The following is an 18,653-nucleotide window of genomic DNA, read 5'->3' as shown; positions in this document are numbered from 1 at the left end:
TACCATTGTTAAAGGGTTTTTCTTAGACAAAAGTTTGCTATGTCAGCATCTTTTCAGTTTTTTTTTTTCGTAAATTCAAATTTCCTTCTAGAGAGGCTTTGGCTTTTCTCTTTCATAAGAAAATTTTTACACTCATTATTAAGATTTAAAATTTCATTCCTTTTAAACTTATTAATCGATTAAAGAACATTGGTATAAACAAATGCCTTTATTCACTTACCGCATTCCATCAAAACCATCATCGGAGCCATTTATCGTAAGCACTGGTGCGCGTGCATAGGCTTTTGCTACACGCCTATTGCGTTCAAAGACAATTACTTTTGCCCAAATCTCATCATCGATTTGTGTCCATTTGTCTAGTACTTCTTGTATATGCTCCTGAAAAAAAAACACAAACGAAACGTTTTTCAAAAAGATAGCACGTGTGGAAACAAAACTCGATATATTAGCCGTGTTTTTTAACACGCGCGTATACGTTTCGTTTGCGCGTGTTAAAAAACGCCTATCTTCGCTTAGATAATGCTTAGGAGACCCATCTAGCGGCTGTGGTAAAACAACTAGCTACAGCAACAGGGTGTACCGAAAAGCGGAGACGCAACGCTCTGATGGCCATAGGGTATAACATATAGCTGAATCAGTTGCGATGAATTGTGGACACACATATAATACATAGAATTAGTGTACAGGGTGAAACAAAGACACATATTTCAGTTACATCTGAGTATAATGCGTATTGAAATTTAGTAGGACAAAATTTATGCGCAGCAATTTCAGAGGTGTATTTATAGTTTGTCTCTTAGCAGTCAATATAAAGTTTAAGCGTAAACGGATATACGCGTGTTAAAAAACACGGCTATTAACACATTAATATGAAAGACTTAGGAAACAAACTGCTTTTATTTTTTGTTGTTATAATACTTATACTTATAGTTTTTTTGTGTTCGTTTTATAAAAGTAAAAAAAAACTGAAAAAGTTTCATTTTCGTTTTCATTTGCATGGCAAATAATATTAAATTTATACCAAAAAATTTTTACTCAAACCCAAGCCACACCTAAGACCTGTGCTTGCAGCGCTTTATGGTATATTAATTCGTTCAAATTGTTGTTGTTTCTATTGCCGTGAACGGCCTTGTGAGTGCCAGCTAACTTTTACTCGCTCCTAAGAAAATAAAAACATTACTTTTTTTTGTTGTCTGTAGGTGTAGCCAAAATAAAAAGCATCAAAAAACCAACGACAAACGAAATGCCGCCAATCAGTCGTTGCAAAATGATATCAAATACTTTTGTATGTCAAAATGTGCCAGCTTGCACCTTTGTTGCACCTTTTCGTTCGGTTTGTTTTTATTTCGATCGTTATGCATTACGTGCCCTGTTTTGTTGCTAGTTTTGCTTAAGTTTTCGCTATTACCGTTTGATAGTTGTCTAAGCAGCCAATTGCAAACATGTGTTTGTATGATGTATCTACGATACAGCGCCTACAGCTGTTCAATGTTTGAAATGATATTGTTGTTGTGGTGGATATTTGTTTCGACGTAGAATATGCTTAACATGAGTTAACTAAGAAGGGAAGGGGTACAAAAAGACAATAAACCGTTAAAATCCGCAGTCCAAAGAATAACAGAAACAAATATTATTTTTATTCGAAATTAATCAATTAGAATAGAAAACAGTAAAAAAGTTTATCTCTAACTTATTGTCGATAACTTACAAAATACCAAAAACAATAAAAATCCACAGAGATACTGTGAAGTCTATATAAACTGAAAAGTATTCCGATGAGGGAAATAATATGCACTAATAAATTTAAAAAAATCGATAGAAATAATATTTTTTAAAAGTTATTATTGGCCTTTAATCTTTAAAATTTATTAAACTATTTTATGAGCTCGAGGCCTTATCCAAATGAAAACGCAGTATAAATATTTTATATTTGTATTCTTATTTTGAATTCGATATTTCTGTATAACATACTCAATTGTTCCTGATGTTGACTTCAGACTGAAGTCGAAATATCCATGCAAAATAAAAATACAAATATAAAATATTTATACTGCGTTTTTATTTGGATAAGGCCTCGAGCTCATAAAATAGTTTGATAGAAATAATAGTTGAAAAAAATAAACAAACAGTTTGGAACATATAGTAGTTAAAGCTTGATACCAATCGTTAATAAAGATTCAATGAAAACAATCTATGAGAATCGATAAATCTAGATGGATATCATTGAACGTTAACAAAACCCAATAATCCGTACAAATATTAAAAAGTCGATAAGTATGTAGTAAATTGATAAGCATCCACTAAAATAGATGGCCAAAAACTTAAATCAATAGATATTAGTATCGCCTGTGGTCGAAATTCGACCAACGTGTATTTTTTTCAACTCAGTCTATGCATCAAGTGTTGGAAATATAGCAAACTGGTCTAACTTACTTAACTTTTTCCTTAAAATTTTGAATTTGATCTAAGACCTTGTACTTTTTGATTGTATTTTCTTAAATTTTCTACAAACTTTTCGCGTGTAATTATAACATTTTGGTATGGAGTTCCTCCAACAAAAATATAAAAATTATGTAAAATCAAATGAAATTGACATAGAATTTTGGTGAAGTTACTTGAAATTGAATTGAAAAATAGGTTTTTCCACACCACCCGGAAGTTCCCCGTTGACGCGCTACCGAAGTTAGTTTTGGGAGCTCGGTTCCCCAGTAGGCCTATATAACCCATATACATATATCGCCCATTTACTTCAATTGTGTCATAATTAAAAAAAAAAAAAAAACCAACTTTTAGTTAAAAACGAAGAAATTTGCTAAAGGAATTTAGACTATTTCACGCCACCCGTTTTATTTTGTATAAATACATATATAATATGTAAGTGTGACACAAAACAAAAATTTCGAGTAGAATAGCGGATACCTTCATAAAAAATAAAATTAAAATATACAAAAATTATGTAATGAGAAAGAAAGCAGAGTTTACTACAAAATGTTTAATTAAAGAAAAAAATAAAGTACTTAAATTGCGAAAAAATTAAGTGAAGTGAACAAACAGTTCCATATAAAAACGCAATAAGTGCACATATACATTTTCCGGGGTTTAATGTGATCATTGTGGAAATATGAAGATTCTAATGTTCGGATATTTAATGTTGGGATTCCCATTGAGATCTATGTACGTAATTAATTTGTATTAAATTTGTAAACACTCAATTTCATGAATATATGTGACCATATCTACGACAAAATATCGGCTGTGAGCAATGCAATACTAAGATATAACAAAGCAGAATAAATTAGAAAGAAAAGAAAAACAAACAAAAACATTAAAGTTTTCACGCAAACATATTTACTAAAATAAAATTGATTTCATAACTTTAAGCGACATAAAAAAATTAGGGTTATGGGATCTAAGCATCCGATTAATGGATATATAATCCAACAAAGTTAGCCTAATAATAAATATATAGTGGGTAATATACTGACTATGCACGATATGATGCCGGTTGCCGTTTTGACCTAAAATCAAAAACGTTTTTGGGACGTTTTTTTGCTTCGTTTAATATACAACGTGAAATTTTCCGATTCAGTCAAGTTGCATTTAAATAATAACAAACCAATTTGAAATAAGAGAATATATAATAAAACAAGTAGGGAAGGCTAAGTTCGGGTGCAACCGAACATTACATACTCAGTTGAGAGCTATGGAGACAAAATAAGGAAAATCACCATGTAGGAAAATGAACCTAGGGAACCCTGGAATGTGGTTGTATGTCATGTGTATCAAATGGAAGGTATTAAAGAGTATTTTAAGAGAGAGTAGGCCATAGTTCTATGGATGGACGCCATTTAGGGATATCGCCATAAAGGTGGACCAGGGCTGACTCTAGAATTTGTTTGTACGATATGGGTATCAAACGAAAAGTGTTACTGAGCATTTTAAGAGGGAGTGGGCAATAGGTCTATAGGTGGACGCCTTTTCGAAATGTCGCCATTAGGGTGGGCCAGGGGTGACTCTAGAATGTGTTTGTATGATATGGGTATCAAATGAAAGATGGTAATGAGTAATTTAAAAGGGAGTAATCCTTAGTTCTATAGGTGGACGCCTTTTCGAGATATCGCCATAAAGGTGGACCAAGGGTGACTCTAGAATGTTTGTACGATATGGGTATCAAACGAAAGGTGTTACTGAGCATTTTAAGAGTGAGTGGGCATTAGGTCTATAGGTGGACGCCTTTTCGAGATATCGCCATTAGGGTGGGCCAGGTTTGACTCTAGAATGTGTTTGTACGATATGGGTATCAAATGAAAGGTGGTAATGAGTATTTTAAAAGGGAGTAATCCTTAGTTCTATATGTGGACGCCTTTTCGAGATATCGCTATAAAGGTGGACCAAGGGTGACTCTAGAATGTTTGTACGATATGGGTATCAAACGAAAGGTGTTACTGAGCATTTTAAGAGGGAGTGGGCATTAGGTCTATAGGTGGACACCTTTTAGAGTTATCGCCATTAGGGTGGGCCAGGGTGACTCTAGAATGTGTTTGTACGATATGGGTATTAAATGAAAGGTGGTAATGAGTATTTTAAAAGGGAATAATCCTTAGTTCTATAGGTGGACGCCTTTTCGAGATATCGCCATAAAGGTGGACCAAGGGTGACTCTAGAATGTTTGTACGATATGGGTATCAAACGAAAGGTGTTACTGAGCATTTTAAGAGGGAGTGGGCATTAGGTCTATAGGTGGACGCCTTTTCGAGATATCGCCATTAGGGTGGGCCAGGGGTGACTCTAGAATGTTTGTACGATATGGGTATCAAACGAAATGTGTTACTGAGCATTTTAAGAGGGAGTGGGCATTAGGTCTATAGGTGGATGCCTTTTCGAGATATCGCCAATAGGGTGGGCCAGGGGTGACTCTAGAATGTTTGTACGATATGGGTATCAAATGAAAGGTGTTACTGAGCATTTTAAGAGGGAGTGGACATTAGGTCTATAGGTGGACGCCTTTTCGAGATATCGCCATTAGGGTGGGCCAGAGGTGACTCTAGAATGTTTGTACGATATGGGTATCAAACGAAAGGTGTTACTGAGCATTTTAAGAGGGAGTGGGTATTAGGTCTATAGGTGGACGCCTTTTCGAGATATCGCCATTAGGGTGGGCCAAGGGTGACTCTAGAATGTGTTTGTACGATATGGATATCAAATTAAAGGTATTAATGAGGGTTTTAAAAGCGAGTGGCCCTTAGATGTATATGTGAATATGTTCTCGCGATATCGACCAAAATGTGGACCAGGTGATCCAGAAAATCATCTGTCGGGCACTGCTAATTTATTTATATATGCAATACCACTAACAGTATTCCTGCCAAGATTCCAAGGGCTATTGATTTCGCCTTGTAGAACTTTTTCATTTTCTTCTACTTAATATGGTAGGTGTCACACCCATTTTACAAAGTTTTTTCCAAAGTTATATTTTGCGTCAATAAACCAATCCAGTTACCATGTTTCATCCCTTTTTTCGTATTTGGTATAGAATTATGGCATTTTTTTCATTTCTCGTAATTTTCGATATCGATAAAGTGGGCGTGGTTATGGTCGGATTTCGGCCATTTTTTATACCAAGATAAAGTGAGTTCAGATAAGTAGGTGGGCTAAGTTTAGTAAAGATATATCGTTGTTTGCTCAAGTTATTGTGTTAACGGCCGAGCGGAAGGACAGACGGTGGACTGTGTATAAAAACTGGGCGTGGCTTCCACCGATTTCGCCCATTTTCACAGAGAACAGTTACCGTCATAGAATCTATGTCCCTACCAAATTTGAGAAGGATTGGTAAATTTTTGTTCGGCTTATGGCATTAAAAGTATTCTAGACAAACTAAATGAAACTGGGCGGAGCCACGCCCATTTTGAAATTTTCTTTTATTTTTGTATTTTGTTGCATCATATCATTACAGGAGTTGAATTTTGACTTAATTTACTTATATACAGTAAAGATATTAATTTTTTTGTTAAAATTTGAATTAAAAAAAAATTTTTTTTAAAAAGTGGGCGTGTTCTTCATCCAATTTTGCTAATTTTTATTTAGCACATATATAGTAATAGTAGTAGCGTTCCTGCCAAATTTTATCATGATATCTTCAACGACTGCCAAATTACAGCGTGCAAAACTTTTAAATTACCTTCTTGTAAAAGTGGGCGGTGCCACGCCCATTGTCCAAAATCTTACTAATTTTCTATTCTGTGTCATAACGTCAACCCATCTGCCAAGTTTCATCGCTTTAACCGCCTTTGGCAATGAATTATCGCATTTTTTCGGTTTTTCGAAATTTTCGATATCGAAAAAGTGGGCGTGGTTATAGTCCGATATCGTTCATTTTAAATAGCGATCTGAGATGAGTGCCCAGGAATCTACATACCAAATTTCATCAAGATACCTCAAAATTTACTCAAGTTATCGTGTTAACGGACGGACGGACGGACGGACGGACGGACGGACGGACCGACGGACGGACGGACGGACATGGCTCAATCAAATTTTTTTTCGATCCTGATTATTTTGATATATGGAAGTCTATATCTATCTCGATTCTTTTATATATGTACAACCAACCGTTATCCAATCAAACTTAATATACTCTGTGAGCTCTGCTCAACTGAGTATAATAAAATAAGAACTAAAATAAATTAGCATAAAAGGCAATATAAAAAATTTTATGTTATATTTTTGTAACTTTTTTTTGTTCAGTATAAGACGTACTTTATCTAAAATGAGGATTAAATCTGCAAATTCAAAAACATTTTCGGGAAAATTTGCCATTAATTTGTATAAATAAATTAGTTAGTTTCAACAAAACTTAACTCATTATTTGTGATTTCATGTTTTCTTGAAAACAGCTAAAATAAAAAACAAAGAATCTGTTAAATAAAGACTTATGTATTTACGTTTAAGTGAAATTTGCCACAAAAAATGGGCCGGTCAAAAATTAATTCTATTTAAGATTTTTTGGTATGCTACAAATTATTTTGGAACAATTTTGGTAGAGACTATTATAGGTAAGCGGCAATAATTGGGAACCATATTTGTATGTAGGTGAAACATTTGTGCTTTCGAATTTAGCGAGTATACATAAAATTTGAAATTCACATAAGAAAACTTAGATAGTTGTTCCCAAAGACGGCGCGCTTGTGCATAAAGGTTTAGGTCTTTGAAATTCGCATTAGAACACTTAGATAATTGTTCCCAAAGATGGCGCCCTTGTGCACGAAAATGATGTACGATATTTGTATGAATTGTTCGAATTTACAAAAAAACTTTTTCTATTAATTATAAAGAAATAGAGTAATATTTTTTAACAAAAATAGGCCTATCCACTGCGGCTGATCAATACGAATCAATTCACTTTAATATGATTTTACGTATGCTAAGTATGCGAAACAGCCTGTCAATTGATTGTATGGAAATTTTGTTAGCGTATTAATATATAGATTATAACGAATTTTGGGAAATTCCGCTTATTTGAAACCTTCTACTAACGTTCGAACCGCTAAACTGTTTAATAAATCACTCCAATATTCTGTATTGCAAAATCGGCTTTATTATACTACTTTGTGAGCAGTACAATTATACTTCATAATTATACTTCACTTCGCAGCTGATAGCATGTTTAAATCAAACTGATTAGTCATACCTCAGCTTGCGCTGCTTTTATACTCTCTGTTGCATCATCTGCATTTTTCTACTAAGGTATAGCCGTTTGGCTTTCTACAATAGTTGTATCTCCTACTTGGTAATTTCTATATACATGTATATTTGTAGTTTATGTTTATCTTATAGCCATATGCGGGTGCATGTGTGAGCAACTACTTCGGATGATGATTACATGTGTTTGTGAGTATTTCTTCGTTACCCTGTATGTATGTGTGTAAATGATGATTGATTTGTTTATGTACACAAGAGTGGCAGCTTGCTTTATTGTTGTTGTACCTTTATTTACTAACAGCTTAGTGATGCTAATATTCTTCACAATATCATTTAAAAGCGAGAAAAGAAGCCGGTAAATGTTCAGTTTATATTGAGAATCTATTTACAACAATTTAGTTCGGCAAATATTTCGATACATATTGATACAAGCGAACAAAATTCAATAATCGACACGATAATTGAAAAATTGATTATTATCTATTAAAAAAGATAAGCATACAATAAAATCGATAGGTTTAATAGATTTCGATGGATGTCATCTAAAATCAATGAAAGAAATTGTGTTAAGTTCAAAATAATGATAATGAAAAAATCGAGAAATGTATATTGGAATACAAGATAAACGACAACAACAGATCAGAACGAAAATCGACACTTATGATGGCACAACGCCGAAGCCGGTTTGTTTCGAAACCAAATTTGACAAGGGATGACGGAAAATCGTTCCAATCTACATCATTTATTCACCCTGTCGGAAAATCAACAAAACAAAATAGGTTAGAAATATCCATCAAAAGCGAAAACTTTATTCTAAAATCGATAGGTGTGGCCTGAAGTTAAAGAAAGAAGCATTTAACGTTTCAGTTTGTTTGCTAGTCTCGATATAGAGCAAACGAGCTCGATACAATTGATAAAGTACTGCAAAATAAAAAAAATCGATAGAAATCGATATTGTGCGACATAAACAAATAATCCGAAAAAATCAATAAAAACTGAATAATTGGCATGATAATGAAAAGATCGATAATTGTCGATTAAGCTTGGAAAATTTGTAATAAACGATAAAGGTCAATAGAAATTGATAAAATAATGTACAAAGCGCATAAGCTCGATAGAAAACCCGTTTGAAATCCATCGAAACCGATAAAAGCGAACTAGTTCAAAAAGTTGGAGAAATTTCAAAGCGACTCGATTAATTAATGGTAATCGAGAAATTGTTAAAATTTGTTTAAATCCGATAAAAATGGAAAAAACACGAGTTGAACAAATGCGAATCGAAATGTATGATTAATAGTCGAAAACGAATTTGCAGCCAATAAAAGTTTATGAAAAGTAATTGCAAATAACCGAAATTTTATACGAAAAAGATGAATGCTATTTTTGGTCAAACCAAATTGACAACAATTACACAAATTTGCCAAAAATTCGATAATAACTGCAAAAATTCGATAAAAATTGGAAAAGTTAGATTAGAGCAAACCTGGCGAAGATGGTGTCGGATATTACCTGCAGAAGTATAAAAGAGAGATAAAAAAGAATTTGTCCGACAACAAGTAAAATAAAACTAAACATTCAGGCATAAATAGGTACAATTGGTCTCCGCAAAGGACATGACCAAACAAAGGGGATCACTCCAACGCATATAAAGAGGTCAAACGTGGCTATAGTCACATTCTTTTTTGCGACTCATCCTAGAAAAATGGAAAATTTATCGAGGAATAAAGTGAATGCCAAGCTTAAGTATTATCGATGAATATATGTGTCTATGATAACGCTAAATAAAAATCGACAAAACTTGATGTACAAAAGTAAATAAAAAAAAAAAAAACTGTTTGTATCTTATAAACTTTAAATCTCATGTATCACCTAAGGATTCCTGGCAACCAGTCTCTCGTCATTTTTTATTAAGAAGTTTGAGCGGTTGATTGACTTGTACCTACGGGAGAAGATTTCTCGGGGGTTACTGTCGGCTTCACAACATGCGTACTGCAGGGGCAGGTCGACGGAAATGACTCTCCATTCGATTGTAAAGCAAATAGAGGGGTCCCTTGAACACAAAGAGTTTGCTCTGGGTGCCCTTCAACACATCGAGGGGTTTTAACAATGTCTTACCGGGGGGCAATCGAAAGAGCTATGGTGGATTTAGGAGTCGAGGCGGCTCTGGTTGAATTTATTAGCAAACTTCTATGCGGCAGAATTGTCGCAGCGGAGTAGGGAGCGGCCATAATTGAAAGGAATGTGTACAGGGGCATGTCACAGGGGGGTGTCCTATCTCTTCTGCTCTGGTTTGTGGTAGTCAACGAGCTTCTTGTGGAGCTGGAAGCCAATGGTTGTCGGGTGGTTGCCTATGCAGATGACCTCGCTATTCTAGTGCATATTTCTGGGCACCCTGCGCGATGTTCTGCAGGGCTACCTGAATATTGTGGCTAGGTGGGCTGAATCATGTGGATTGGCGGTCAACCCGGGAAAACCGGAATTGATTCTTTTTACAAGGAGATACAAGATGCCCGATTTCAGAACTCCCTCGATTGGAGGGGTACCGTAGGTACTTTCTGATAGGGTTAAATATTTGGGAATTGTTTTGGACAAGAAACTTTCCTGGAGACCCAATGTGGAAGGTAGAGCCAGGAAGGCTGCGGTAACATTGTACTGCTAGGAGGGGCTATCGGAAACAGATGGGGACTCTCGCCAAGAGTTGTACACTGGCTTTATGAGATGGTGGTCAAATCGATTCTGCTATATGGGGTGCTGGGCTGATGGAAAGCACTGGACACGGCGAGCACCTCCAAAGTGTTAGTGTCAGTGCAACGGACGGCGCTGATAGGTATCAGTGGCGCTCTCAGAACAACACCTACCTTGACAATGAACGTCATGCTGAACATATATCCAGTAGAAATTGCGAGAAAGGCGGCTGCGGCCCGGTCGTAAATGTTTGGTATAGTTAAATTATCTAAATGTCTTCAATAGCTGAAAAGCGACTAAACGTAGACATGTCGACAAAGCCAAATAGAAAAGAAAAATTTTGATGCACTCGAAAATAATGAAAGAATATCCATTATAATTAAAAACTAACTGTAATATATAAATGTCTGTAGAAATAAAGATAATATGAACGTTGTAAAGTAACAAGGTGAAAGATTATGTATTTTATCAGTTCAATGGTGTTAGTGGTTTTGAGGTTTTTATTATTGTGTGGGTAGTTACGGTACTCCATGCTTGCAGGTTAGAATATCAATATTGGTAGGTAATCGAAAATTATAGAAGATTATCTATAATCTATTCGCTGTTATAATCGAAAATCCATTAAAGTTTATAAATGCCTATGAAATTGGAAAATGAACGAAGATAGGACAATATTATAGATTTGAATTGTAATCCGATTAATATTTTATAGATATAGCAAGAACAAAACAACAAAATATATGAATTGAATATGTATGTAAATTTAACGTGGCTCGCGACAAATAATCAACAAAATGTCATATAAATTAATTGCTTCATATAACCTGTACGTTGAAATTAAACGCTTGTGTTTCCTTGACGGCCCACCAAAATCGTTTACTTCTCATTTTATACAAACTTTAGTTCACTTTTTCGTACCTGTAAAATTTTCATTTTCTTTTCGCAGCGATCACAGCAAAAGTCTGTCAAGTTAAATATTTTTACTAAATATATTGAGTGTGAAAAAGTTTGCAGTTGTGGCTTGTAGCAGCTGTTAGATAAAATGCATGCGGCAGATATTTAAGTACTCGTCATGCTCAGCTGCACTAATTTCATTTCATTTTCATTTCTTCTATTTTACTTATGCCGCTTTTTTTGTTAAGTAAAGTTTTTTTTGCAGGATTTCGTAGCACAAATTTATTTATTTAGCTTTATTTTACTTCACTGCTTTTTTTAGTTATTGTTAATTGTAATATAATAGTTGAAAAATATTTATTTTAGCTAAAATGTTCACTGTTGGATGGTGTACGTGTGGATATTTTTCCTTTTCTTCTTAGTACTTTGTGTGCGTACTGCGCTGCCTCAAGCTTTAGACTTAAGAAACGAACTTCATCGTTGTAATGAAAATGTCGATATGAGCTCAAGCAGTAGGGGCACTTAATCTTATCAATACTAGTTTGGGAATTAAATAAAAATTAAAAAATAAATAAAACTAAAAGTTTTCAAATTAAATAAATTAAAATAAAACGATTTTCAAAAGACGCTTTTAAACATGGTTATCATACCGTGCCCATAAAAAATTTTAAATTATTTGTATGTACAAAATTCCACCTAAAAAAATCGGCTTCAACAAATTTAACTCATTTTATTTGATTTTTGTAAATTGCTATGAATTCTATGATTTACTATAGTGATGACTTGTCTAACATTATTGCACTTTTTGCTTAACCTCTGCCTGTAGTAGTTCTACTTTTTCGTAAGCATCAATTTGGGCACATCTAAGCTAGAAGCGTGGATTTTAAGGTGCAGCAGCTGCACGATTTTTATGAGCACGCCCAGAAAATTTATGCGCTTTAAGCAATTTTGTTTTCGCCAAATATTTTATGTTATTCGCAAAGATTTTTTTATAGCTTTGTTATTACCGTCTAGCGTATTTCATATATTTACAAACATATATGCCATAAATAATTGAGTAGTATAACCTTAGTCGTAAAATTAACTTTAGGATTAGTAACGAAATTATATTAAGTAATACTTAATTAATGTGAAATGTATGTATATTTAAATGATGAAATGAAGATTTAATGATGAGCTTTACGCAGACACCAACATGGTCCAGCGAATTAAAACGCGGTGGCTACGCTGGCTAGGCCATGTTATTCGAATGAAAGATGACGCCACTGTTAAGAAATTTTTTTTATCGGAATCCGTCTATGAAAGTAGAGGAAGAGTGCGCCAACCACTATGCTGGTGGGACCAGCTGGAAAATGATTTAAACTCCCTTGGTGTGACCAATTGGCGCCAGTTTGCAGAGCGATTAAGCGAAAATGTCTGAATAAATTTTCAATTTATATAAGTATAGCAGACCCGTCAGACGTTGTTCTGCCCTAAATTTGGTCTACCTGCATACATTTTAATAAGCTTTTCTCTCAAACTCTGCCCTCCCCTCTTCACTTCTTCTTAATCATTTTATTCACTCCTCCCTCCGTCTTTTTCGCTTCATCTATCTCTATTTTCGCCTCACTATATTCTTTCTCAGTCTCCTTTAACTTCCCTTCAGAGGGTGGTATGTATTTTGTTCCAGTCCCATTCCGAGTTCCATTCCCACTCCGAGTCTCAGTCCCAATCCTAGTCCTAATCGCATTCCCAGCCCGTAGGATCGTAAATACTAATATAGGCAAATTTATATACCAAATTTCAGACAAAGCGAATAGGACGTATGTAAATAGGTATGTGGGTATTATTAATTCTTGTCTTTATTTCGGCTTCGCATGCATATTTATCAGTTTTGCCAGGTTGATGCGACTAAATCAAATATCACAATGAACTTTAGAGCTCTCAGCTACAGCTTTCATTTGATATCCATATTACACACACATTCTAGGGGTATCCGGTTCCACGTTTTGGCCTATATCTCGAGACCCTAGTCACCCAGCGGTATAAATTACTCTGTACTAAAGCACACATCAACAGCTTCAGTTTGATACCCATAATGTAAAAACACATCCAAGTGTTACCCTGGTCCACGTTTTGGCCTATATCTCGAGACCCTAGTCACCTATAGGTATGAAAACTACCCTGCACTAAAGCACTCATCAACAGCTTCAATTTGATAACCATAATGTAAAAACACATCCTAGTGTTACCCTGGTCCACATTTTGGGCTATATCTCAAGACCCTAGTCACAAACAGATATGAAAATTACCCTGTACTAAAGGACTCATCAACAGCTTTCATTTGTTATCCTTCTTGTATAAACACTTTCTAGGGGTATCAGGGTCCACGTTTTGGCCTCAATATCGAGACCCTAGTCACCCACGGGTACGAAAAATACCCCGTATCAAAGTACCCATACACAGCTTCCAGTTGATGCCCACATTTTACACGTTGTGATCTCAAGAGCCTATCCAGAACGGGATACAAAGTATCCTATGTCTGTCTCCTGGTTCTAAGCTACCCAATTTTCCTCTACCAATTTTCAGCCAAATCTGTTCATCCGTTCTTGAGTTATAAATAGTGTAACTAACACCACAACCTACGCCCGAATTTAAATAACGCAGCGAATGCTATGTACATATGTACGTATGTGTGGCATCATACCTAACTCAAAAGCAATTAGCGAGAACAGTTGACACCGATCAATCACACATACGAATTTTTTGGTAAAAATGTTACTTTTGTTTAAACAATTTGGCTGATATAAGAAAGGAATCAAGTATTTTTTTCATGCAGATCGAAGGTAAATATTTCAAAGTTTTACCGAAAAGTAGAATTTTTTAAATCCATCCATCCGTTTATGAGTTATAGCTGTGTAAACAAAAATTTTATGATTTTTTACTACATTTTGGAAATTTGCCACGCCCCTATAATATATATCTTCAAATGATATTAACTGTACCATCTCACGTAGCTAAGCTTTCAAATGCAAAAAACCGTTTTAAAATAGGAGCAATCTGTGTGAAGTTATGTGCATACATGGCATTTAGCGACTTTATTTTATAAGATTTATAGATAACTTGCCTTTACCCGCGGCCCCGTCCGCAAGGAGAAAATAAAATATATGTGCTATTCACGTTAGCCTGCTTATCAAGTTATCGGTTTAAAAATTATTTTTGTCTAATGTATTTTATTGTTGTAATTTAGTAAAAAAAAAGAACTAAATTAGAAGATAAGCTGAACGGCACGCTTTCATGAATAGCACAATACAGTTTTCTCGAATTAAAAAAATAGAATTACTACTCATAGAACAAAGGAGTGAAACTACAATTAGCTAAAACCAAAGAGAATTTTTAGATGAAAATAGTGTTACTTTTTGGGGTATTTAGTTGGTTAAAATATTACAAAAAGCGTAATCATAGTTATAACATTTCGTTACACGATTCATTTAAAAAACTCAAAAATAGAACGAAAAAGCTGTTTTAGATTGAAGATGAAACATACCGAATTTTAATTACGAATAATTAGTAACAAATCCACGGCCATAAAAGCTCATAATTTAAAAAGGCATGTGTGCTGAACTACCGGTTGCGAAGAGACCTAAAATGATCCCAGAAGGGTCCCAAGATGATAATAAAATTCCCGGACAGATCCCGAAAATCATCCAGAAATTAACCATGAGGGGTCCCAAAATGATTCCGAAATAGTCCCGAAAAATTCGTGAAATGACCCTGACGGGATCCAGAAAACCATCCACAATTGATCTCTGAAGGATCCGCAAATGATTTCGAAATAGTCTGGAAAGAGCCTCGAAAAAACTCCGACGGAATCCCGGACAGATCCCGAAAATCATACAGAAATTATCCCGGAAGGGTCCCAAAATGATCCCGAAATAATCCGGAAAAGAGTCCCAGAAAAGTCCAGAAATAACTCCGCCGGGATCCCGGTCAGATCCCGAAAATGACCCAGAAATTATCCCGGAGGGGTCCCAAAATGATCCTGACGGGATCCTGCAGGAATCCGAAAGTCATCCACAAATTATCCCTGAAGTATCTATTCTCAAATGGTCCGAAATACTCCCAAAAAAGTTCCAAAATGTTTTTGACGGAACCCGATATAGCCCTGAAAAAGTTCCGAAAATACGCTGACGGGATTCCGTATGGATCCCGAAAAACATCCCGAAATAATGCCGGAAGGGTCTCCAAATGATCTCGAAATAGTCCCGAAGAAGACCCGATTTGACCCTGACGTGATCACGAAAACCATCAATGAATCTGGAGGGATCCCCAAATGATCCCGGAAAAGTCCTGAAATAACTCCGACGGGATCCCGGACGCATTCCGAAAATCATTCAGAAATTATCACGAAATGGTCCCAAAATGATCCCAAAATAGTCCCGAAAAAGTCCCGAAATAACTCCGACGGGATCCCGGACTGATCCCGAAAATCATGCAGAAATTATCAAGGAGGGGTCCTAAATGATTCCGAAATAGTCCCGAAAAATTCCCGAAATGGCACTGACGGGATCCCGGACGGATCCCGAAAACCATCCAGAATTGATCTTTGAAGGGTCGGCAAATGATCCCGAAAAAGTCACGAAATGACCCCGACGGGATCCCGGATGGATCCCGAAAACCATACAGAAATGATGTCGGAAAATACCCCAAATGATCCCGAAATAGTCCCGAAATGATCCCGACGGGATCCAGGACGGATCCCGAAAAACTATCCAGAAATGATGCCGGAAAGGTTCTCAAAAGATCTCTGAACAGTTCCGAAATGACCCTGATCCCGGACAGATCCCGAAAACTATCCAGAAATGATGCCGAAAGGGTCCCCAAATGAGCCCGTATCAGTCGAGAAAAAGTCACGAAATGACGCCGACGGGATCCCGAAAACCATCTAGAAATGATGCCGGAAGGTACCCCAAATGATCCCGAAAAAGTCCTAAAATGACCCCGACGGGTCCCGGACGAATCCCGAAAACCATCCAGAAATGATGCCGGAAGGGGCCCCAATTGATCCCGAAAAAGTCCCGAAATGACCCCGACGGGATCCCGGACGGATACCGAAAACCATCTAGAAATGATGCCGGAAGGTACCCCAAATGATCCCGAAAAAGTCCTAAAATGGCCCGACGGGAAACCTCACGGATCCCGAAAACCATCTAGAAATGATGCCAGAATGTACCCCAAATGATCCCGAATTAGTTCCGAAATGAACCCGACGGGATCCCGGACGGATCACGAAAACCATGCACAAATGATGACGGAAGGGACCCCAAATGATCCCGAAAAAGTCCCGAAATGACCGCGACGGGATCCCGGACGGATACCGAAAACCATCCAGAAATGATGCCGCTAGGTGCCCCAAATGATCCCGAAATGACCCCGTCGCGATCTCGGACGAATCTCGAAAACTATTCAGAAATGATGCCGGAACGGTCTTCAAATGATCCCCTAATAGTCCTGAAATGACCCTGACGGGATCCCGGACGGATCCCGAAAACCATCTAGAAATGATTACGGAGGGGATCCAAAATAACCCCGAAAGGTCCCGTAGTTATCCCGGAAACCATCAGGAATTTATCTCTCAAAGGTACGCAAATGATCCCGAAAATACTCCGACGGAATCCCGGACGGATCCCGAAGACTATACAGAAATGATCCCGGAATGGTCCCAAAACGATCCCGAAAAAGTCTCGAAATAGTCCCGAAAAAGTCCCGAAATGACCCCGGCGGGATCCTGGACGGATCCCGAAAACCATCCAGAAATGATCCCGGAAGGGTTTCGATACGACCCTAACCATGTTAATAAGGCAGCAGGCGCGTTGGAGCGAATGAAGAGTTACATTGAAACATACAGGTAAAGCTAATAAGAGCGTGCTAATAAAAACAACTGAAGGAGGGCGGATGGCGGGAGGAGAAGGAGAGGACCACAGATCGTTTTTCCAAAATTGTTTAGATCTCGATCTGTATGTGCCAGATACCAAAAACTCTTGATTTTGGAGAAAATTTATTTTGAGTTATAACAATTTATAGATTTTACACCAGAGGTGGATAGAAGGGGGAGGGACACGGAGGGTGTCACTGCTCACTTTGTAAGCCCTCGACTTTTTTGAACCCTTGAGTCTGTGATATTGGTGAAGGCCAGTATACGTAAAGTTATAATGTGTAAAAATTATTAAAAAGTAATTGCTCGAAGGTGTCGTGGGACCCCCACCCCTCTTTCCATGTTCGAAAAAGATTTCGCTAGTAGACTACTGTCTGTGTCCCAAATTTCATCAAAATCCGTGTAGCCTGTAATAATGTAATAATTATATTATAACTGCTTCTAGGGGGCGGTGACCACGCCCCTTTTAAAAAATATATAGCTAGTAGATCCTTCTAGACTATTGGCTAGATGTGTGCAAAATTTCATCCAAATCGGTCCAGCCGTTCTTGGGTGATTGAGTCACAAAGACAAACGTCTGGACAAACATCCAAACATCTTCACATCCAAACTTTCCCATTTATAATATACTAGCCTTTACCCGCGGCCCCGTCCGCAAGGAGAAAATGAAATATGTGGGCTATTCACGTTAGCTTGCTTATAAAGTTATCTGTTTAAAATTTTTTTCTGTCTAATGCATTTTATTTTTGTAATTGAGTAAAAAAAAGAACTTTATGAGCTGATAACCTGATAGGATCCCAAAATGATAACGAAATTATCCAGAAAAAGCCACGAAATGACCCCGACGCTATCGCGGACGGATCCCGAAAACCATCCAGAAACGCCCCGGAAGTGTTTCCAAAAGTTCCCGAAGTAGTCCCAAAAAAACCCGAAATGACAACGACACGATTCTAGATTTATCCAGATAACCACACAGAAATGATGCCTGAAGGGTACCAAATTGATCCCGAAATAGTCCCGAAAAAGTTCCGAAATTACCCTGACGGGCTCCCGGACGGATATCAGAAACCATCCAGAAAATATCCAGGAAGGGTCCCTAAATTATCCCGACTAACTCCAGAAAAAGTTCCGAAATGGCTCCGAGGGGATCCACGATGGATCGCGAAAACCATACAGAAATGATTCCGGAAGGATTCCAAAATGATCCCGAAATAGTCCGGAATTGACCCAGATGGGATCCCGCATAGATCCAGAAATGATCCCGGAGGGGTGCAAAAACTATCCCGGAAAAGTAACAAAAAATCCCGAAATGGCTCCTACGGCATCCCGGACGGATCCAGAAATGATCTCGGAAGGGTCCCCAAATGATCCCAAAATGGTCCCGAAATGTCCCTGATGGGACCCGGAAAGGATCCCGAAAACTAACCAGAAATGATGCCGGAAAGGTCCTCAAATGATCTCC

At 36.9% G+C, this 18,653-nt stretch overlaps 1 protein-coding gene across 10 annotated transcripts in view; it reads right to left on the bottom strand.

Moving 5' to 3' along the window:
- exp (expansion) overlaps positions 1-18,653 on the bottom strand; it is a 338,601-nt gene that overhangs the window by 123,602 nt on the left and 196,346 nt on the right. For all 10 annotated transcript variants that reach the window (XM_067774671.1, XM_067774674.1, XM_067774675.1 and 7 more), the window contains one exon: positions 221-378. In XM_067774671.1, the coding sequence (XP_067630772.1) occupies positions 221-378 (158 nt within the window). The remainder of the gene's footprint in view (positions 1-220; positions 379-18,653) is intronic.

Source organism: Eurosta solidaginis, chromosome 3, assembly GCF_040869045.1.
Source record: "Eurosta solidaginis isolate ZX-2024a chromosome 3, ASM4086904v1, whole genome shotgun sequence".
NCBI classification, from domain to species: domain Eukaryota; kingdom Metazoa; phylum Arthropoda; class Insecta; order Diptera; family Tephritidae; genus Eurosta; species Eurosta solidaginis.
The sequence above is the reverse complement of the archived record's forward strand: the minus strand, read 5'-3'. Positions and strand labels throughout refer to the sequence as shown.